General features: G+C 44.9%; 1 protein-coding gene across 2 annotated transcripts in view; it reads right to left on the bottom strand.

The window, feature by feature from the left end:
- The window catches only part of TBC1D2B (TBC1 domain family, member 2B), a 73,929-nt gene extending 50,073 nt beyond the window's left edge, over positions 1-23,856 (bottom strand). For both annotated transcript variants that reach the window (XM_008586258.1, XM_008586259.1), the window contains exons 1-2: positions 23,584-23,856; positions 965-1,118 (exon numbers count right to left, since the gene is read on the bottom strand). In XM_008586258.1, the coding sequence (XP_008584480.1) occupies positions 965-1,100 (136 nt within the window). In that variant the 5' untranslated portion in view covers positions 1,101-1,118; positions 23,584-23,856. The remainder of the gene's footprint in view (positions 1-964; positions 1,119-23,583) is intronic.
- Positions 23,857-23,862: the final 6 nt, after the last annotated feature.

Raw genomic sequence — 23,862 nt, 5'->3', positions numbered from 1 at the left:
GGTGGCGCACTGGAGAGTGTGCCGCTTGGGAGTGCGGCGGCGCTCCCGCCGAGGGTTCGGATCCCATGTGGAGACCAGTTCCCGCTCACTGGCTGAGCGCGGTGCGGGTGCAACACCGAGGGTTGCGATCCCATTGCCGGTCCCCGGTACGGGCGCGACACCGAGGGTTGCAATCCCGTTACCGGTCAGTAAAAAAGACAAAAAAAGGAAAAAAAAAAGAAGTCTGTTTTTTTTGAGCCTGCTCTTCTCCCTGTCTGAAGAAAAGGGGCCATAAAAACAGTCCCACCCCCACAGTCTTTGTATAAGAGCTAGATGGTCAGCAAATAATTGTTGTCCTGTTCTTTCTAACGGGCTCAGTACAACAAAAGAGTCATGAGAAGATCATGGGGTTTTAATTTTTGATATTCAAATATAAAACCACATTATCTCTACACTGCAAATGGCCAGGGATTGCCATGAGTTATGAAAATGCCACAAATCCAGAATAAAAATAAAATTAAATCAGCAATTGAGGGTGAAAGTCTTCCTAAGAAACACTAGAGAATCACGAGTGCAACGCTTTAAGAATACTTTCCCAGCATATAGAAATGTCTGTAAAGCCTAGCAGTTCAGCCCAAACATGAATACGTGGGAGTAAGGACTTCATCTTCAGGTGTGTAGAAAGCAGGCTGGCCCTGGAGTCAGAACTGGAGTTACAACACCACAACTTGCTACATGTTGACCTCAGTTGTACCATCTCTTCAGTGTACTTGGCACTGGCCTTGCCTGACTCCAAGGTCATCATTAGGCTTGAATGTGATTCTGTACATGGAAGTACCTGGTAACTATGAAATACTGCCCATTCATAAGAGATCATTATTATTATTTTCATTGTGAATTCATTTTCATTCACTGCTAAGTTGACTTGCTGTGTCAAATGGCTGCATACAAAAAATTGACACAGGTCCCCTAATTTCTGACTTACCTGTGTTATCTCTGGCTACAAGACCCTTAGGAAAATCCCCAGGAGTGGGGGAGGTCCTGCTGTCCCGCTTGACCATGTCGAGACTGTTGCAATATTCCCATCTCTTCTGCTGAAGCTCCTGTAACCAGTAAGTCATGAGTTGACGATTAGGAGCCTGGAAAGAGAGAGGAGAAAAAACACATTATGGCCATCAGTAAGATGAAGAGCTTTAAAAAATTATGTTTCATGAGTACAGACTGTACATCTTGCCACATGAAAGGGTGAGTTAAGAAAAACAGACCAGGGAAATTTCAGTTACAAGATTAGGAGCTTTTGCTCACTATGAGTTTGTCAAGCAAATAGCAATTCTAACAAAGAACTTAACCCAACTCATAAGAAATCTTTTTAATTCTAAAATTAGAGAATGATACAGTATAAAGTTTTCCTCAAAAAGATTTAGGAAGGATCGATAATCCTGATGCTCTTTTACCCTGAGAACCTATAAATTCCATCTCAAGAAATCAAATCTTACATAGGAACAAATGACATCCTTGCCCAATCATACCAAATAATGATATTTAAAATCTGTCAGCATCTGAGACAGTGTACAAGGAAAACTGCAGATTAAAAACTAGATGGCACACCTATCAGAATGACTAAAATTTTTAAAAATTGACAATACCAAGTGCCGCCAGTGCAGAACAACTAGAACTTTCATAAAGTGTGGGTGGGAATACAAAATGGTGCAGCTACTTAGAAAACAGTTTGGCGGTTCCTTATACAGTTAAATATACACTTACCAAGTGACCTGGCAACCCTACTCCTATGTATTCACCCATAAGGAATAAAAACATATATTCACCCAAAAACCTGTATGCAAATGTCATTAGAGGCTTTATTAATAATTGCGCAAAACTGGCCGGCCCGGTGGCGCACTGCTACAGTGCACCGCTTGGGAGCGCGGTGGCGCTCCCGCCGAGGGTTCGGATCCCACATACAGACTGGTTCCCGCTCACTGGCTGAGCGAGGTGCGGGTGCAACGCCGAGGGTTACGATCCCGTTGCCGGTCCCGGCCCGGTACGGGTGCGACACTGAGGGTTGCGATCCGTTGCCGGACACGAAAAAAGACAAAAAGGAAAAAAAATAATAATAATTGCGCAAAACTGAAAACAACCCCAAATGTACTTCATCTGGCGAATGGATAAACACACTGTGGTACATCTGTACAATGGAATACTATTCAGCAATAGAAAGGAGCAAACTAACTACTGATTCACATGACATGGATGGATATTAAATGCATACTGCTAAGTGAAAGAAGCCAGACCCAAAAGGCTACATACTGTGTGATTCCATGTATGTAACATTCTGAAATGGCAAAATTATAAGGACAGAAAACAAATCTGTGGTTGCCAGGGATTGGGGGTGAAGGGAGCGGCTGACTACAGGGGCAGCACAAGAGAATCTCTGGGGGATGGAACTGCTTGTATCATGACTGCAGTGTTAGACTCACGGCTCTGTTTGTCCAAGCCCACAGAACTGAATTTCATTATATTCACATTTAAAAAAAAGAAAAATGAACAAGATGCAGGGGAAACCCAAAACCGAACCTAGCTGTAAACAAACACACTAGATAGCAGGTGTGGGTCTTAGGTCTTCTGGCTGCCCCCTGCAAAGGAGTCCAAAGAAGAAGGAAGAACACCATGGCACAATTACAGGAATGGCATTGACACTGGCATCAATGAGGTGATGCAGACATCAGACATGGTGGTCCCCAGATTAGAGGCAATGCAGAAAACCACTCTACAGGCCTGACAGCAAGTGACAAGCCTAGACACCAACTGCTACTGTATACAGGCAAAGGATAACTTCCAGGTGCTGTGACTACAACCTAAGGTCTTTTTAGTAACATTTGCACACCTGGTCCCAGATAAAGAAAACCATCCACTATAGGATCTCTGGGTATTTAACAAAAAATTTTTCCGACTATCATCCAAGCCATCATTTTTCATCTGTTCATTCAACCAACATTTACTGAGCACCTATCAGGTACCTGAAAGTAGGGCTTGGCCTAGTGAGAAAGATAGGAAAAACAAACCCGTAGTTTCCATAGTGTGTTAAGTGCTATGAGAGAGGGTAGGGTGGGTGAGGTGGAGCTGGCATTACTGGAGAGCACCGAGGAAGGACACCTAGCCAAGCAGGGAGGTGGAATGAGAAAGTTTAGGACACTTGCCACCTACACATTCAAAAGCTTCAAAGTACTGACTTAACGTCTGTCTTCTCCAGTAAATATAAACTCCAAGATGTCTCTATTTCTCTCCCACCTAGCTCAATGATAGATACAAAGTAGATCAGTGTTTACTGAATAAATAAGTGAAGGCATAAATGAATAATCAGGAGGTGACACGGGAGCTTGGTCTTAAACGGGAAGCAAGTGGTGGCCAGAAGGACAAAGGAGAAAGAAGGGGTTCCAGGGAGAGGAAGTAGTGTCTGCAAAGGCTCAGGGGCCAGACAGCATGAGTGAGGGGAGGCTGAAGGGGACAGTGGGAGGTGAGGCTCCTGTGCAGCAGGGACCAGGCCCCGAAGGGACTTGTGTGCTTTCCTAAAGAAATGGAACAGGCAACTTAGCAGGGCAATGACATGATCAGACAATGTCACTGCTGTTGCATATAGTCGGGGGAGAGGGTAGCAGTTTGGATAGAGGGAGATTAGTTGAGGCCCAGAAGCCATGAGCCTACTTGAGAGACCCATGAATTGTGGCACGGAGTCTGAGTGGCAGGCTGGTCACGGGGTGGATGGCGGAGGCTCGGCCTGGCCCTGGGGCAGGGCAAAGAGAACACAAGCATTCCCACGGCGGGGGAGAAGAGGCCACTGGGAAAGCTGGGGACTGGAAGACACAACCATAGCCAAAATCAGAGCCCAATGCCCACCTAGTCTTCCTTCCTCCTTTAATAGATGGGGACACAGGGGCTCAGGAAGAGAAGTGACTTGTCCAGGTCAAACACTGAGTCAACAACACAGTCAATACTGAGACCCCAGTCTGCCAACCCTACCTCAAAGGAAAGTGTGTGTGTGTGTGTGCACGCGCGCATGCGCTTGCACATGCGTGTGTTCTGATCCTCCCACCAGCTCCCCTGCCTGCCAAGTTCCTCTATCTCGGTCCCAGGGAGAAGACCAGACAGGGGTGAGCTGAGCACCCCTGGAGCCTTTTGTTCAAGCCAGGAAAGTGCCCAGACACCTGCCCTGCTTCCTCTCTCCAGCCAGCACATGCTGCAGTGTTTCTATCTGTGCTCAGGAGCAACAGGCTGCTCAGAAAATCTGGCACACACTCCCCAGGTTAGATCCACCACTAACCTCTCTAGCCAACTCCTGCAATGCAGACACCATGAAAAATCTGCTTATTTTTTCCACAAGAAAACCTTTTCCCTTTAAATCTCCCAATATTAAATCTAACTGGGGAAAAATTAGTAATCACTTAATCATCTCTCATTAAATTCTTAGGGCAAAAACCCTTTTAATCACATGCTTGCAATGCCTGACATACTCACATGTTGCAGAAATCTGGTCAACAAGGCAGGCAAAACTACCTCAAGACACTGATTAACTAAAGGTTGCCTCTCAAAAAACCTAGAAATCACTACAAGAGTCTTGACTTCAATCCCCAAGCAGCTCGTGCAAGGCTGCTGGGGGCTGTCTACAATGACTCTGGGGCATATGCTTTGGGAGGTAGAATATCCCCAAAAGGCCCTTCCTTCAAGGAGCTGAAACCCAAAGATAGAAACACACACAGGTTCTAAGACAGGGCATAAGTAAAAGTAAAATACAGCAAAAACAGCAGAAAGCCTCTGCGTTTTCCATTTGGTGTCTTTTTAACAGAAAATTGCGATTCAGCCGTACTCAGTCCTAATCAGATGTGTAATCACAAACTAGAGTCCGCCCCAGTCCTAGTAAAATTAGTTTAGATCTGCCATGTCCGACACTGTAGCCAGTAGCCACACGTGGCTATTGAGCACATGAAATGTGGTCAGTGCCACATGATAAAATCTTCTGGATACAGTGGATTAAATAAAATATATTAAAAATCAATTTTACCTATTTAATGTGGTTTTTTGAAAATGTAAAAGTATATATGTGGCTCACATTGTATTTGTATTGAACAGTGTTGGTCTATATCATGATGGCAAATAAGTTCCACTTTGAGAGCCAAGGTTGGTGGGCAATCCAGCTTGGTGGGAAACTGAGCCTCGGGGATTATAACGTAGGCCAAGGGCATGGAGCTCACAGAGGTATGGAGCAGCCAATACCACTCCCCTTCCACAGCACTTTATGCCTCAAGATAACTTCTCTCTGCTTTAAACAGGTGTCTATGTATCTCTAACCACCCCATGCTCCCACCATGTCCGAGGATAATCCAACATCTGCTGGTCTGGATGATCACTCACAGTTTCAGTGCCTTTACTACCCCCTCCCAAAGTGGGAAGAGTAGGACCCCCGAATGCTCTGGCTTCACAGACAGCACCTTGATAGTCCCTCACCAGGAGTTCCCTCCACTGAGCCTTAGCTCAGCGGGTAACAAGGGCCAGTCGGCACTGAAGCTTACCACTACCACCACCACACAGCACTCACCAAGTGCCCACCAGCCAGAGAGGTGAAGAGCATGACTCAGAAAGGATCAGTATCTGCTTCCCACCCCTCAGACCGACCATTTGAAATGCTGTAGTCCTGAGTTCTGGAGAGACATTCCAATCGTGCTAGAAGGAACAGAGACAAAGCAAATCTTCACAGATCAGTAGAGAATTGGGAGTGAAGCCAGGCAAGCTTCCAGCAGGAGGCCAGGTGGCAGCGTCTGTTATCTGATGGCTCACCATGCCATATCCTAAGTCTCCCATAACACCAGTCTCTCCAATTCCTACTCATCCTTCAAGGACCAACGCAAATGCCACTACTTCAGAGATTTCCTAACCTGAGTGTGCATCTTCTCTCCATCCTCTGAATAGGGAGCTCAGGGTAGCACCATGTTGCCCAAGTAATCTTCCCATGGGGATGGAGGCATTCCCTGTGTGTTCCTCACTAATCTGAGTTCCTTGAAGGCCGAGGCCAGACCTGCTGGTCTCCATATGATCCAACATGCCTAGCACAGTGCCTTGAACATAGTTAAGTACTCGAATATCTGATTCATTCTCTCTTCATGTTCAGTTTTTGCTACTGCCTCAAGACTAGTAAAATCCCAGTTCAGGTATGGCACTAATCCCAAATAAGAGACCAAGCCAAACATCTCAGAAAGCCATTTTGGTTTTCTCCTTCACAGCTACATGAATGTCTGGGGGAGGCGGGGCAGACAAGGACTGGGTGGGCACAATCCTGATATGGCAACCATCTGCTGTCTTTGGGTGCAATGCCACGAGGTGCCAGTTCAGAGAATAAAAACCAGGCCATCTCTCATTGTGCTTGAGGAGGGAATGCAGTTCTTAACATTTGGGTTAGAAGTACCATGTGACACCCCAGCTACTCCCATAAGCCTTTGTCCCCAGGCCTCCAGTAGCCCAAAACCGAGACACCCACTCTTGGGAGAGACAGGCCCTGCCCACTCATCCCTTTTCTGAGACCCCAGGGACATTCCCCCCAATAGCTCTCAACTTAGTGCTCAGAAAAGTCCCACAATAAAGTCATTTGATCACAAGTTAACTGATTTTGACACACATTTATTAAGGGCCCACTCTCAGTGTGAAGTACATTATTGGAGGGAGACGGGCTGGAGCAGCAATCCAGTAGCACATATAGGGAATGAGGCTTCATTATCTAACTACATTCTCCACTAAACCAATTTATCTAAGTGTTTTTATTCCCCAGGTCTCCACCCTTTGGTAAAGAATCTCCACCTATCAAAACTCAGTACATTTTAGAAGCTATAATAATGCTCATCTCCTTTGACTCACAATCCCATTCCTGGGAATCTATCTAAATTAATCAAAAAGAAGAGAAGGAGAAAATACCATGTACACAATATTTGTTCATTCACTTGACAAATGTTTATTAAGAGCCCAACTTGGGCCAAGTCCAGCAGTTAGCACTAGGCAAACCGAACAGGACAAGACCCGGTCAATTCCTGCCTCTGAGACACTCCCAGTGAGCAAATATCTTCCTTTACACCAGCAATAAACAGTGAAAAACACATTCACAATTACAATCAAGAAATACTTATGCATTATATAAACTTTTAAAAAATCTAGTCAAAATTTCAAAGAGTTCTTCAAAGCATAACAAAGAGAGTATAAAATTAACCTAAAGTTTTATCTTTGAGAATTCTGAAAAATAAGTAAGTGTAGGGGCTTTGCCGTACCAAATCATTAAGCATATTATAAAGCCACATTAATTAAATAAGCACTGTACTGCCAAAAAAATCAAAATATAGGGCTAAGTATATAAAAAAAAATATTTATGTAGCATTGCTTATCAAACTAGTGGGAAAGATATCAATTATTAAGTAATGGTATTAGAACCACTGGTCAAATATATGGGAATAAAATTATTATGAAGGGGCCGGCCCGTGGCTCACTTGGGAGAGCGTGGTGCTAACAACACCAAGTCAAGTGTTAAGATTCCCTTACCGGTCATCCTTTAAAAAAAAAAAAAAAAATATCATGAATTATGACCTAGATGAGAAACCTGTCATACAGAAAATGAATTCAAATTTGATTCATGATTTAATAAACAAATTTAATAAAAACCATTAAGTGAATGGACTTAATGAACTTAATAAATTAATAAATTTAATAAAAACTATTAAATTACTACAAGAAAATGCCTATATAATTAAAATTAAGTTTCTGTCTCTTTCTGCCTCTTGTAATAATAGTTGCTAGATTTCCACCAAATTTTAAAGATATGGAAGGGATGATACTAAAAATTAAGCCATTTGGCATAGCAGACATTCACATGGGAAGATTTTAGCAGGGATCTCCAGCACAGCTAAAACTAAAGTACGATCAGTGGCCACGAGACTCCCACTCAGAAGATGAATGCCATGTGCACCATGACTTTGTGGATAAGAAAAAAACACTTTCAAGACTGAGCCCAAAACTGAAAGCTAGAAGTGAGATAGGAGGTGTTCAGTACCCCTGGGATCAGGTTTCAGGCCACTGCCCTGAGTCTCAAACCACTCCCTTAAGACTAAAGCCCCGCCTCCAAGTCTTAATCTATGGGGGGCCTGTAGCACCTATATTCAGTGAGACCTCAATGAGACCTGAATGGCCAAGCATGCTCAGTAAAAAGGAGTTTACCCCTTGAATGACCTCTGACATGGATTGATTGAATTGTGTTCCCAAAGTTCATATATTAGAAGCTTAATTCTCACTGTAACTGTTGAGGGTGGGAAATCCTATTATGGCAAGTGAAACATGGGGCCTTGAAGAGGAGATTAGATTGTAGGACCATGCCATAGTGAGCGGATTAATAATGGTGATCATGAGCATGGTTCTAAGGGCTTTAAAAGGAGAGTGCACGAGGAACTCTCTCTTTCTCTGCTCGGCCATTTCTACCATGTGAGACCCCTGGGTCACTGTCACCACCACCAAGACCCTCACCAGATCTGTTCCCTGGAGTTTGGACTTCCCAGCTTCCGAAACAGCAAGCAATAAATTTAGTTCTCTTATAAATCACCCAGTTCCAGGTATTTTGTTGTAAGTAACAGAAACAGGCTAATACAACCTCCCACTGGACGTGCTAGAGAGCACCCAGAATATTCTAAGTATATTTGGTGCATGTGGTGAAATTTGACCAATGAGCATGCTCTAAAAGAGACCAACTGGGCATGTGCAAAACTAGGTTACATAACTGGGACCATCTCCTTAGCTGAATATCCATTAGATGGCATGAATATGTATAGACAGCGATGGTCCCAGTTATGTAACCTAGTTTATAGTTTGCGGCATGAATATGTATAGACGGCCAAACTATAGACTAGGTTACATAACTGGGACCATCTCCTTAGCTGAATATCCATTAGACGGCATGAATATGTATAGACGCGGCATGAATATGTATAGACGGCCAAACTATAGACTAGGTTACATAACTGGGACCATCTCCTTAGCTGAATATCCATTAGACGGCATGAATATGTATAGACGCGGCATGAATATGTATAGACGGCCAAACTATAAACTAGGTTACATAACTGGGACCATCTCCTTAGCTGAATATCCATTAGACGGCATGAATATGTGTAGACGGCCAAACTACAAAAGTCAAATCCAGGGAGGAGGCGGAGTTGCTGCTCGCTCTCTTCGGGGCCAGCCTGCACTTTGTACTAAACTTCAAGTTTCGTATAAAACTTGGTGCAGCCAACACTCAGTCTCGGAGCTAGCCTCACTTTCCCTGTGAAGTCTGTATCGCTTATTCTCTGTATTAAACCTGTTCTCACTTTCTACTGTGACTCTTCCCTTGAATTCTTTCCTGTGCTGGAGTCAAAAACCTGGTAGAGGATGGCATGTGTTGAGGCTGACTCCTGGGCCTCCCCAGACCTTCTTGTCTGGCATCAGAAGGACAGATACTTCAAACTGTAAGCCACGGAGCTCCTCCCACGGGCATTCTGGGGAGCTGGCTCCAGGCTGAGTAGCAGTAGAGAGTCGTGGATTTTAAAAGGGTGATTATTCTCCCCAGCAACAAAGAAGAAATTGCTGTCCCGACAGTTCTATTTTCTTGAAATGTAAAGGACTTACCAAACCCACAAAGAAAGTCAGGGGTGGGGGGAAAGCATGTGTCTAAAAACACCATAAATAAAATTGAAAGACAACAACAAACTGTGAAAAAGACTACACGGCTTCCGAGTCACTGAGCGCGGAGAGGCGTTTCACGCCACCACAGCTTTGTGGGGGCTCTTCACTCTGCCTGGACTGGGAGAGTCCTGTTTGCCTGGTGAGCTCCTATTCATCTTTATTTCTTTAAAAAAACATTTTAGACTATTATTTCTTTTTTTTTTTTTTTTTTTTTTTTTTTTTTTTTTTTTTTTTTTTTTGTCTTTTTCCGTGTCCGGCAACGGATCGCAACCCTCAGTGTTGCCCCCGTACCGGACCAGGGACCGGCAACGGGATCGCAAACCTCGGCGTTGCTCCCGCGCCTCGCTCAGCCAGTGAGCGGGAGCCGGTCCGTATGTGGGATCCGAACCCTCGGGCGGGAGCGCCACCGCGCTTCCCAAGCGGCGCACTACCCAGTGCGCCACCGGGCCGGCCCAAGACTATTATTTCAAATAATAACAACCCACATTTGCCATGGGGAATTTAGAAAACACAGAAAAACAAAGAAGAAAATAAAATGAACATAACCATATCACCAGAAATAACCTGTATCAACGCTCTGGTGTACTTCCGAGCATTTTTACACCCATAAATATATATGCCAGTTTTCTTTCTAAAACTGAAATTACAGACTCTTCCAGGATCTATATTTGCTTATTATTAATAATATTAGACACTGTTGTAGACTGGATGCCCTCCAACCTCACTGAAGCTTAATCCCCAACGTAACTGTTGAAAAATCCTATTATGGTAATTGAAAGGTGGAGCCTTGAAGAGATGATTAGACTGTAGGACCGTGCCATAGTGAATAGATTAAAAATGGTGGCCAGGGGTGTGGTTCTGAGGGCTTTAAAAGTAGAGCACATGAGAGGTTAGTCTCTCTCTACTCTCTCTGCTTCTATCATCTTGCGATGTGAGACCCCTGGGTCACTGTCGCCACCACCAGATGTGTTCCTTGGACTTTGGGCTTCTGAGCCTCCAAAACCATAGACGATAAATGTAGTTTTTCTTATAAATCACCCAGTTCCAGGTATTTTGTTATAAGCAAGAGAAATGGACTAGTATGGACACCATCAATTAAACTATTACTATGCCAGATGTTGTGCTTTCTTTCACTTTACACACATTATCATTCAACCCTCATAACAATCTCCCAAAACAGTATCATTTACTTGCCCATGAACCCTGGAGCCTAACTGCCTAGGTTTAGATCCCAGCTCTGCCACTTGCTAGCTGTGTCAAGCAAGTTACTTAACTTGTCCAGGCCTCAGATTCCTCACTGGTAAAACAAAAATAATAATAGGAACCTACTTCATAGTGTTGTTCATGAGGATTAAATGAGTTAATATGTGTTGAGCTCAGCAGAGTGCTAGTAAGTATTCATTAGGTATCAACTACCTATATTACCATGAAAACCCAAGGCTAGTTGGCCCAGTCAAAATCCAAACCTGGGTCTGTGCTACTTGCTATCAAGGGGAATGGAATGAGTACAGTCCATGTCCAAGACAGAATCCATGCCTTCAGCATTTCCACAGGAATCAGAAGTTCCTCTATGGTTTTTCTCAGATACTGAAATGCTGATGGCCTCAATCAACAGCAAAGTTCAATTTAAATCCCTGTAAGTATGTTGGCTTCAGGAGCAAAGACAACTCCCATCAGGGTGGAAGGTCCTCTGGACGCCAAATCTAGAGGGGTAAGCAAGGTATCACTAGGTCTGGGACAGCATGACCATCTGCCTATAAGGTGCTTCCACTGGATGATATTAGCCACATTCTGCTCTAAGGACATTCATTAAAAATAGACTACAGTGGGCAATAACCAGACCATATATAAACAAATACAGAGAGGAAAGGAACAGTTCTGTAGCATAACAGACTCACCAGGTCTCCTGTTCCTAAGAAGTCCTTTATCAGTCTTTCAGATGCATGCTCCCTGACATTCTCCTGATTCATCTACCCCTGGGCTTTCTGACTTGCTGTCCTCAATATCCTCTCTCCAAATCCTCTTCTGACACCCAGCCAGTGTAGTTATATGTATGCCACACGGAAAACTCTCTGTTGGCTTCCAAGTGCTAAGCAATCTGGCATGATAATCTGGCCCACACTGCCCCACACTCCATAGGACTATAACCTTTCTCTCACACAACAGGTGCACAAAAGCCAGTTCTGCTTTTACAGTCCCTGCTCCCACCACACCTACCCAACAAACTCTTACTTGCTCCTCAAAACCCAGTCTAAACATCCCATCCGAGGTCCCTTACAAAACCAATTACTCATTCCTCCAACATGCTGTATATGATGGCATACCACTTCTGTCACCCATTTAGGGGGTGTGAACTCTGGGTTCCTCCCCAAAGGGTCAGGTCCTACCACGTGTATAAGCCAGAAGAACAGCACTACCAATGGTCATGAAGGAGCCACAGAAATACATATACAGATGGGTTAAGTTTGCACACCTCACAGAGAGCAATTTAAATTGCACGATAGTTTACTCACCCATACAATGGCTGACCGTAATGAAGAAATTTTTGTTTCCTAAACTTAAAGAAGGATACCTGGATTTCCAAGAAACACCTAAGGTAATTCTTCCATAAGCAATAAAAAGCACAAGAATATTGTAAGCCTGATAATAGAAAACAAAATTCATATGGAAAACAGACTATGATCCCGAATCTGATAAATAACTTGAGGTTCCAAACTTCCTTCTGAATGTTTCAAAATCATGAGCCTGCAAATAATATCAAGGATCTGGCCCAGTACCAATGGAAAAAAAATTGTATTCTCTCTCTGGGAAGGTTTTGAAATCTTCTGTTTCAGCCCAGAAACAGAAACTGGGAAGGCAATAATGCTGGATCTCCTGGATATTTGGAAAATGGAATGCAATTTCACAAACCTCCATTCCTCTAGTGAACACAATAAATTCTCATTTTGTATCAAGACTGCTATCTTAAAATTAGCATTTTCATATATATTATTAAAATAATCACCTGACTTCTAATCAAACTCCTTTTCAAAGGCTAAGCAAAAACCTAGAGCCCACAATCAATTTGCCTGAACAGTCTGAGTTGAGGTGGTAGTCTGAGGAGTTTTATCATCCCTAATACTCAAGCATACACTTTTGAAAAGCAAACCCTTGAGAGAAAAGCCATTTCTTAAACCCACATTTAGCTAATACCATTTTAGCTGTTACCCATATAATGGAGATTAGCAACTAAGGGTGATGGGCCAGGAGAAGAGAGCCTACAAACAGAACAAAGAACAGCAAATGAGAGGTTACGTGAAAGGGGACAGCAAAGACAACGCGGCTTGTGAGGGACCAGGCCGCCCGCCCTGAGCTGGACGGCATCTCATCACGACAAGGCCAAGGGCAGGGCCACTCTCCAAGCCTGCTCTTCCCTACAGGGAATGTGGAAGCCTGTCAAAGTGCTTTCTGTTTCAGAGTGAAAGGGAGCATGTGGCCTCCAAGTTACCATGGGGCTACATCCTGATAGCTCCTTATCAGCTCTGCCATTGCACAATATGGGAAAGCCAGAGTCTTACGAGCTCAAGATAAATAAAAATTCCTGTGGGCACAGCCAGTGGCCTATTGCACAGCCCTGCCCCACCTCTGCCTGCAATGGCTTCCACACGCCATGCAACACTGCATTATTCTGGTTTGATATTTTTAACTTAAAACTAGGACACAGGAATGACTAACTTAATATGAAGTTTTGGGGCTGGGATGGGCAGATTCTCAGGCTCCACCCATCAGAGATTGTGGGGACAGGGAAGCCAGGTACCAGGAACCTGCCTAACACTTCAGCAAATTGACAGGAGTATTTGAGAACCATGCTGATTTCTAACCACCTTTTAAGGTAGAGCTGGGGTCTCAGGAGAGTGTCGGGCGGTTCTCCTCCATCATCCTGCTACCTACCCCTCTCTATGGGTGAAGAGCTAGGGGCTCTGAAAGTACTTACCAGCTACGTGGTGGTGACAATCATTAAACTCACCCACAGATGCCAAGCGAACACTATCACCCTCCAGAAGCTTCCCTCTGAATGCCCGTGGAGGAATCCTAGCATGTGGTACTCTACCGGCCGCTAGCAAAGCCATGGGAGACAGAACCTTCAGAGTGATGGAAAATTGGGCCAAAATCATCGCTCTGGAGCATAGAAACCCAGAATGCAAAGAAGATAAGTAGCTATAAACCACAGAGTGTCAATGTAAGAATAAAGGGCTCACGCTTCATTGGTCTCCACCCACGCAGTTCAGTTATTTCTAATCCACTGAGAAAGCCACCAACAAACAGGGTCAGTCTTTTCTTCATAGCAAAAGAGAAGTCATTCATGATCCGAAGGAGAGCGTGTTTCTCAAAGACAGGCCACAGAGATCTGCAGCAGAAGGGCCAGGATGCTGGGTAAAAATGCAGATTCTTGAGGCCTACCTCAGCCTACCAACCAAATTGGAATCTCTAGGGGAAGAACTCCACAAGCCGCATTTTAACAAGATCCAGGAGGCTTCTTCCCCACACTAAATTTGAGAATCACAGTTCTGAGGGAGATGCTTTCCTTTAAAGAACAGAAATGGAAAAAGTCTTGTCAGCACGTTACCTCTGGAGCAGTACATGTGCAAGAGCTGTGTAAACGGTAAAGCTTAGAAAACGGGTTCAGTTCTGAGGCTAGAAGTGGTGGCTCACAGAGCAGGAAGAGAAAACACAGCCAACTGCCAAGGCCCGATTCTCCTCTGAGGAACACTTCCACCTCCAAAGAGAGGGCTTCTGAAGAGGGATGCGCCAGGCCTCATCTCTGACAGAGAAGCATCGTCACTGGTCCCTAGCAGGTCAAGCCCTGCTGGAAGTTTATCACCTGTACCGTTAATTTCCGCCTTCACGTGACCAAATTTCTTAAACCTATGCTCTAACACAAAACAGCTGATGTACAATTTGAGTGTCTATGTACAACCACTAAAAAGGAATAAGCCTAATTTCCTACTAATGGATTAAGATGGATATATGAAGCAAGTATCATCAAACTGCTGGACTTAAAATCTCTTGTGTGTCTGAAAGAGGTTTTAATGCCAGTGCTATGGGACTTGGTTTCCTCAGTATACCATACAGGGGGAGGGCAGGCTGATCTCTGAAGGCCTCTCCAGTTCTGGTTTGGGATAATGACCCTCAAAGCAAAAATACCTAATGACTTCCCCCAGCTCACAGAGCCTCTTAATGACAATGCCCTAAACACACCCCAGAATAAGCACAGGACAAGCTCCCCCAGGCCAGAGGCAAAGCTTGGCTCCTGCCAGATGCCCATCAGGGACTTGCTCAGCAAAGTCTGTTAGGTGAATTGCTGGCTGGCTGCAGCACATTCAGAAAGTCAGGACACCTTCTCTGCAAGCACAGCTTCTCCTGCACATCAGAGAGCTGGAAAGGGAAATAAAAACTGGGCTTGCTGCCTAGAAATAATTCCTATAATCCAAGATCAACATCTCTGATAACACTGGCCAGCCCACCTCCAGTCTACTGCCAGGACTGACATCCAACACTCAGATGGACAAGTTCTCACCTGGGGGGGCAGTCTGTTCAAGGAAAGTTTGCTCTTTCAAGTTGGACTGACCCAGAGAAGAAGCAGAAGGGGAGAAGCCTAAAGGATTTCAGCTCCCAAATCCCCCCTTCCTCCAGTGGATTCTAGTTCTCCCACACAATCAATCTCTGCAAAAAGCTAGGCAAATGGCCAATCTTGCAAACTCATAAAAAGATGCTGATTTCCATCTTATTGACCCAAGAATAACTAAGCCTTCGAGCAGCTACACAATCATATGAAAACCTACCAACTCCTCTGCCCCATTTTTTCCAGGGAGATTTTCTTGATAATCAGTCATACAGATCTCTCCAATTCTGCAGTGCTCAAGACAAAACACAGATTTCTGGCCCTGGGCCAGATCCAAATTAGTATTTTACATGCAGAAAACTCCGTCCCCTCTATTAACTACAGAAAGATGCTAGCCATCTCTCACAATACAAAACAAAATTGCAGACATTTAATATTTATCTCCCAATGCTGATTATGGTCTCTCCCCAAAGTTTTTTTTTTTCTTTTTTTTTTAAGCTACTTTTAGTCTTAACACTATAGTTTCTGAAATCAATAGAAAATTGTTGCTGCTGTATCTGCAGCAGGAAATGTATGTATTTGCAAATTAAATGGACACTGCAAACCTCCCTTTGACATGAAATGAGAGCACACCCCCCCACACACACACACTCTCTCTCTCTTTCTCTCTCTCTTTTTCTCCCTCTCTCTCGAAGAGGACATAAGGTCTTGCAGCATCCATTTAGCCATTAAGCATATACTGAGCATCTAACAGGTGCTTGGCATTCTTCTAAGCACTAAAGGTACAATGGTGAACTACACAGACAAAATCTCTGCCCTTACGAGGCTTATCCTCCAACAGGACACAAGATCAGATGCTCAAAGACTAGAACAGGCCTAAACCCATATCAGGGTGCAAAACCATCCTGAATCTCTAGTCAGTTCAGGGTTCCTGGGCTGCCTGGTGAGCTACAGCTTACTGGAAACTGCAGTCTCCTCAGCAACCCTCTCAGCGTCTTGCCCCTCAGAAGGCCTCACACACACGGTGCCCAGGGTGGTTACTGAACTGAGTACTCCAGGTACAGTATTTAACAGAACACTAGTCAGAAGCATCACCACTCCCCAATTCACCATTTCCATATGCACTTACTCTATGAAAGCAAACAAAACCCAGCTGAGGACTGGCCTGACAGGATTTAGGTAAACACCCACTCAAATGTCATTAAGACTCTACTACATAAATCTCTTTCTGTCAAAACCAAAAATTCCTAATCAAAACTCCTTTCCATCCCCCAATCTGAGAATCATTTCTACAACAGCAGGCTTCTTTTCTTTTGGGGTGGGAGGTTGGGGGGGAGGTTACTGTGTTTTGTTCTGACTGGGGATGGAAGGCTGCACCCCACTGGTTGATGGGAAAAGGCGTCTGACCAAAGAGACTATCCACCCTCCTCAAAAGCCTCAGGGAGGTGGGAGCTGGCACACCTCTACCCCGAATGCATTTGATCCCTCCCTCCATCTCTCAAGAAATGGTTATTGTCAAAGGGGAAGGAAACTGGCAAAGTGCATATGAGCAAAGCAAGTGGAACATGAAAGAAGTCAAGGCAGGTGGCCATCAGGAATGCATCAGGAAAGAAGTTCACCAGGGTAGGGCAGACCTCAGCCACACAAGCCCCCCAAAGCCAGCTTCACAGACCACAGCACTGCCCCCAATCAGCAACAATGGTGCTTAAGAAGCAATTGTTCAAGATATCTTCAACTTTGCACTTATCTACTTTTAAACCTGTTTGCCAGTTAGTAGCATATAAATACTTCAACCCTTAATACACAGACAAGATAACCCTCCAACACAGTTAAATAACAATACTGGGCATGACTGAACCATCAGTGCTATGGTCTGAATGTTCCCCCACCCAAATTCATATGATGAAACCTAATCTCCCATGTGATAGTATTAAGAGGGGGCATGGGGGAAGGTAATTAAGTCATGAGGGTGGAGTTCTCAGGAATGACATTGGTGCCCTTATAAAACAGGCCAGAAGGATCTTGTTTGCCATCTTCTGCCATGTGAGGACACAGCTAGAAGGTACCATCTCTAAATCAGAGAGTGAGTCCTCACCAGACACCAAATCTGTTGGCACCTTGATCTTGGACTTCTCAGCTTCCAGAACTGTGAGCAATAAATTTCCGTTGTTTATAAGCTACCCAGTCTATGGTATTTTGGTACAGCAGCCCAAATGGACTAAACCAATCAATTTGGGAGAGACAAAAACTTTCAACCCTTGCTTAAAACTCTTCACTGATTCTTACGACTCCTAGGACAAAGACCAAAATTCTGCCCTGGTCCCAAGGCCTGCAAAGAGAAGCCAGGCCTACCTCTTTCAAAGGCTATGTCCCCTTCACCCCTAGCTACCACCTGGCACTACCTGAATTGTACACGCAACCAGCCCTCCCACCTAAGGGCCTCTGCCTATGCCATTTCCTCTTCCTACGACAGTTTATTTCCCCCTCTCCATTCCCCCAGCTCAACTGTCACTTCCTCAGGGAAGTCTATCCAAGCCTTCCCCCTACTCCCAAATTAGATCAAGATGCCCTATTACACATGCATTACATCTCTTTCCTTTCAAACTTCCTAGAACTGGCTGATGTTTGTTATATTTTTATTTATGTCTGTATCTCCACTATACTGAAAGCTCCACAATGACAGGAACTATTTCTTGTTTAGTCTATATCCCCGGTGCCTAAGCACACACAGTGAGTGAATGAATGAATTAATGAATGAGAAGTTCCTGAGGGATTCTAAAAACACAGAGTCAGAGAACTATAGCCTGAGGGTTCCATTCAATCCACTGCCTATTTTTGTACCAGCAAAGAATGAATTTAACATTTTTTGCCTACAAGCCAAAATAGTTTTTAACATTTTTAAATGGTTGAAAAAAATTTTGAAATAATAATACTTTGTGGCATGTGAAAATGACATGAAATTCAAATTTCAGAGTCCAAAATAAAAACTGGAACACAGCTACACTAATTCTATGGTTGTTTCTGTACCACAACAGCAAACTAGTGACAGAGATGGCATTGCCTGCAAACCCTAAAATATTTACTGTATGGCCCTTTACATAAAAAGTTTGCCCCTGCCATAAGTGTCCCCAGCGGCCCAGACTGTGGGCATAAAACACAAGAGACCTGAAAATACAGAACTGACTATAACTCTCTCTTCTGGGGAAGGGTGAATCATAACCCTTTTTTGGATTCCTGATGCCTGTTATATTCAGTGGACATTCACTGAACTGCAGCCACATCCATGACATGAGGCATGAATGTCATTTAATACATCCACACATTTGGGAGTTCTGACTGATCACTTCTAAAAGGTCAGGGCTCACACCAAAACCAATGTTTACTGGATGACTGACTACCTTCTATTCATTCAAATGTCTACATGGGTGCCTGTCTTAGTTCAGGCTGCTATAACGTAAATACCATAGACTGAGTGGCTTAAACAACTGAAATTTGTTCCTTACAGTTCTGAAAGCCAGGACATCCAAAATCAAGGGGATAGCTGATTTGGTGCCTGGTGAGGGCCTTCTTGCTGGTTTGCAGAGGGATGTCCTTTTGCTGTATCCTCACAGGTGGAGAGAAAGATCACTTCTCTGTGGTCTCTTTTAGAAGGGCACTAACCCCATTCATGAAGGCTCTACCCTCATGACCTAATTACCTCCCAAAGGCCCCATATCCAAATACTATCGCATTGGAAGTTAGAGCTTCAACATACAAATTTTGGAGGGACACAAACATTCAGTCCGTAGCACACCTACTTTGTGCCAGGCACTATTCTGGGAGCTAAGGGTACAAACAGCACTCCTCAGGGAGTTTACCCTCTGGTGGACAGGAAAGAGGGTGGAAACTCCCCTATAATGAGGTCTGTGTAAGAGGCAGTAGGAGATGAAAAGCCACTGTGATATCACGAGAATGATACTTTATCTGCCTTTAAGGCACTTACTAATTAGAAAGCCATGAAAAATCCGTGAAGTTAGTGCCCATACAGAAAAGATTTAAATAATGCTTCAAGATCCCTGAGCAGATACACCAGGGCATAACGGCTCAGCAGAACCATATAGCAAGAAAGCCTGGTTCACCACATCTATTTTGTACTGAACACACTATGACTACATTACCCAAGCTAACAAATATTTACCATTAAGCAGAGAGCAGTGTCAACACTAGAGTATGTGCATCTTTCCCATAAGAGTGGGTTAAGAGTAGGAAAGCATAGCTGTTCAGTTATGTGTGACTCAGAAACCAACACACATGTCCTTTTGAGCGCCGAGTGCCTACAAAAAGGGGAGCAGAGGAAGGAGAATTCATTTGCTGACAGTCTGATGACGCTCCTTGCTCCAGAGACTGCAGAGATCTGCAAAAGGTGCTAACTGGTTAGCTCAATCAGTTAGAGTGCAGTGTCACCAAGGTTGAGAGTTCAGATCCCCATACCAGACAGCCACCAAAAAAAAAAAAAAGAGAGAGAGAAAGATCTAGAAGAGCAGGGTTGTTCAAGTTTTACCCTCAGTCAGTCCCATCCTTTCCCCTTCTCCTAAATGCCTCAGATCCCAGTAAAGCTTGATGAGAAGCCTCCAGCACCCCTACACACACATACACACAAACACCCTCTCACAGGAAGCATCAGTCTTGGCTGGACCCTTACAGCAGTTTCCAAATGTCCAGTAAAAGGTACTACATATCCTGGTAAAGAATCAGGCAGTAAAATGTCCCTGGTACTTAATCACTGCATGAAAAGGACACACGTCCAATACAGTCAAAGGAAAAACCACTACATCTTAACTAACCTAAAGTAACTGATATCCAAAGTCAAAAAGGTAGTCTTATCAGAACAGATGATACAATTAGATACTCCACATTTTGAACATTCACTGCTCCTGAAGTCTCTATTTGTAAAAGGGTTTTAGCCGAGCTTTATGATCTCAGGCAAACCATATCCCCTTTCCTGGCCTCCATTCCCTCACCCCTCAAAATAAGGCACTGGACCAGATCCCTGAGTCAAGGAACAGAGTTTACCGAGAAATTCCAATATCAGCTTTCATTAAGACTCAGGCAGTAAAACATTTGGAAAAGTCCAACAAAACCACAGCTTCTCCAGAGAAAGCCGAAAGACGCTTTAAAATAAGAAACATATGATAATACAATAAGCAAATCACTGATTTTTCTTTTCTTTTTAACCCATCTGTCAAAAGAAATGGTATCTGTAAAATTATATACAACTAGCTGAAATTTAAGCAGAGCTAAACCCTCACTAGCCTACAATCCTCCTTGGAAATCAGGGTCTCCCCTGTGGCTAGGCAGTCCTAAAGTGAAGCATTAAAGCTTATGGGAACCAGTACTTGGATGTGAAAGATGAAAAAAAGATAAGTCACTATTTCCACTTTTACCACCATAAAATTTTTACTCCTCCAGCTCAAAAGGAATTAATATACACTGAAATTCGCCTTTCTTAAAACAAACCCCTACTTCTGAAACTCTACATCTCAACTGCTCCCTTCTTTTGGAAGCCTTGCCTATGTTTCCATTTCCACCCTTTTTATAAAGCCATAACTTGGCCTCAAGTATTCTGAATTATTCTGTGACTAATTTAATTTCATATGTCAAAATATTCCTGCATAGTCAGTAAACCACATGAAAATGTATTTTTTTAAAAGAAATATTCTGAACATACAAAAAGATAGAATAATATAACAAATATTGGTGCATCTACCAACCCATCCAAAAATAAAACACTGCAGAGCAACAGTGGAAGCCCAGGGCACTCATCCCCAATCCCATCCCCTCACTTCCCATCAGAAGTAACACCGCCCTGAATCCAGGGTTCATCACGCCCATGCTGCGCTCCCTCTCTCCCTATACAGCATATACCCTTATGATCTGCAGTACTGCTTCACATAATCTTCTTGACGTTTACATAAATGGGATTATTCTGTGTAATCATTCTGTAACTTTTTATTTCTTGCTCAATTTTATGTTTCTGAGAGTCATCCCCATTGACACATATACCTCCAGTTACTTTATGTTCACTACTGTGTTACATTCCATTGTTTGAATATACCACATATTTGGGCAAAGACACTGCTTGATGTTTCATATAGCTGCTATGTAGTGCCTACTATGTGCCACCCATTTTCCACAACATTTTCCAGAATCCTCACAGCCATTCTTTGAGAAAGATAAGATTCCCACTAGACCAAAGAGGAAACTGAGACAGAAAGGTGATGTAACTTGCCCAACACAATGTGAGTGGCAGACTCAGGCTGCAAGTTCAAATCCATCCAAGTCTAAAGCCACACTCCTGGGCCGGCCCGTGCCTCACTCAGGAGAGTGTGGTGCTGATGACACCAAGGCCCCGGGTTCGGATCCCATACAGGGATGGCCGGTTAGCTCACTGGCTGAGCGTGGTGCTGACAACACCAAGTCAAGGGTTAAGATCCCCTTACCGGTCATCTTTTTAAAAAATAAATAAATAAAAATAAAGCCACACTCCTGACATTACGTCTCGTAGCCCCACTTATGTAGATACCTCCATTATTCAGACTATTTTTTTTTCTCCTTTTTTGTCTTTTTTACTGACCAGTAACGGGATTGCAACCCTCAGTGTCGCGCCCGTACCGGGGACCGGCAACGGGATCGCAACCCTCGGTGTCGCGCCCACACCGCGCTCAGCCAGTGAGCGGGAACCGGTCTCCACATGGGATCCGAACCCTCCGCGGGAGCGCCACCATGCTCCCAAGCTGCGCACTCTCCAGTGCGCCACCAGGCCAGCCCAGACTATTTTTTAATGAAAAAACTGATATAGAGATCTAAAGTCATCTGAGAAAATCTGAAACAGGACACTCTATTTTCCTTTTTAACAAACAATTCCACAGGAAATGCATCTGACACAGGAACAGTCCACGTGTACATATACTGAGAGCAAGCCTCTGCCTTTGGCAAGAGTCCCTGTGTACTCACTAGGGTCATTCCCAAGTTTACACACACTCTCTAAGCAAGACCGAGTTGAAATGCAACCCTGCTTGGCTCCCTTTGGAGAATCAGACTGTCTGTGCCCACTAAGAGGGAGCCCGAAAGAACATGGAAATCAGACCCTGCTCGAATTGGCAAAAGCTGAGTCGACAAAGCTCTAAAGAACGACTTTGGGGAGCAGCTCCAGCTGCTGCGGGCTCTGGAGGTCTCAGGGAACAGTCCGGGTGCTCACAAGGCCAGGGCGCTTGCCCACTCTGCTCTCCACTTGGCCGGCTCTGAGAGAGCTTTCATACATTCCAGCCCAGCCCTGCTGCTTTGGAGAAAACCCAGCTTGCAATACGGAAGAGAAGCAAGAAGCGTGAGGGTGGAGATTCACAGAAACCAGGCAGGGAGCAAGGCCGGAACTGAGGCAGCCCAACTTCAGGCCAGGGCTCAGACCCCAGCGGTGCTCCGAGCAGAAGGGCCCCTAGGAGATGATGGGGTCTAGCCCCTTAGGGACTCCCAAGGACAGGGGAGGCCTCTCAGCATCAGTCACCTACTTTTAGTCTCATGCTTCCAGACTCTCCACTGTACGATTTAGGAAGCCTCAAAAGAGCAAGACACAACTGGTTGAAGCAACCCCCTCCCCCTCTTCAAGCCAAATCAAGGAGCAAGACAACCTCTGCTACTTACATCCTCTGTGACCTTGGCTGGAGCATCCCTGCCCACTCCGGAGAGGATTGTAGTGGATTCCCTCTAAGAGCCCTGCCAGCTGTAGCACTAAAAGTACTAACACCTACTGCGCAGTGTAGAGTACAACTAATTTAATCTCAGCACCCCTATAAGGTAAATATTACTACTATCCCCATTTTACAGAGGAGGCAGCTGAAACACAGAGGTTAACTAACGTACCCAAGGTCATACGCAGAGTCATAAAGGAGGCCCGACGGGTAGAAGCCTACAGTTATGGATGCCTAGGAGGGTTGCACGGGACTTTATGGGATGGTGGGGGTCACGAGCAAGGGGCCCGAGGGAAGGCTCAGAGGGAGCTAATGCGGCAAAGTTTCTGAGTAAGAGAGCAGGCACTGGATAGCCCCCAGCCACACTGGCCTAAACCCAGGTGAAGAACTCGATTTAGGGACAAGGGGACGGAAGGAAGCCTCAAGCAGGATGTAAGGAGGCCTTTGGGAAGGGAGGGTGGAAGGCGAAAGTCCGCGGCTGAGCAGGGGAAGCCGACGTTAGGGCGCGTGGGCGCGGCAGGGCGCGGGCGGACCCACCTTGAGCACCGTGACGGCTCCCGCGCTGTGCACCTGGAAGTGCGCGGGCGGCTCGGCGCCCGGCTCGGCCGCCTCGTCGGGGCCCTGGTAGCTGAAGCAGGCGTCCGCGATGTCCAGGTGGCCGAGGGGCAACGCGTCCTGCGGGCTCTTGAAGTAGTACAGGTAGCAGCGGCGCGCGTCGAACACGAACCAACGGCTGCGGTACCCGCGCAGCGGGCCCTTGCCCGACAGCTTCTGCAGGTAACCGCACAGCCGCGCCGGCTCCCGCCCCGGCCCCGC

Source organism: Galeopterus variegatus, unplaced genomic scaffold (assembly GCF_000696425.1).
Source record: "Galeopterus variegatus unplaced genomic scaffold, G_variegatus-3.0.2 Scaffold3904, whole genome shotgun sequence".
NCBI lineage: Eukaryota > Metazoa > Chordata > Mammalia > Dermoptera > Cynocephalidae > Galeopterus > Galeopterus variegatus.
The sequence above is the reverse complement of the archived record's forward strand: the minus strand, read 5'-3'. Positions and strand labels throughout refer to the sequence as shown.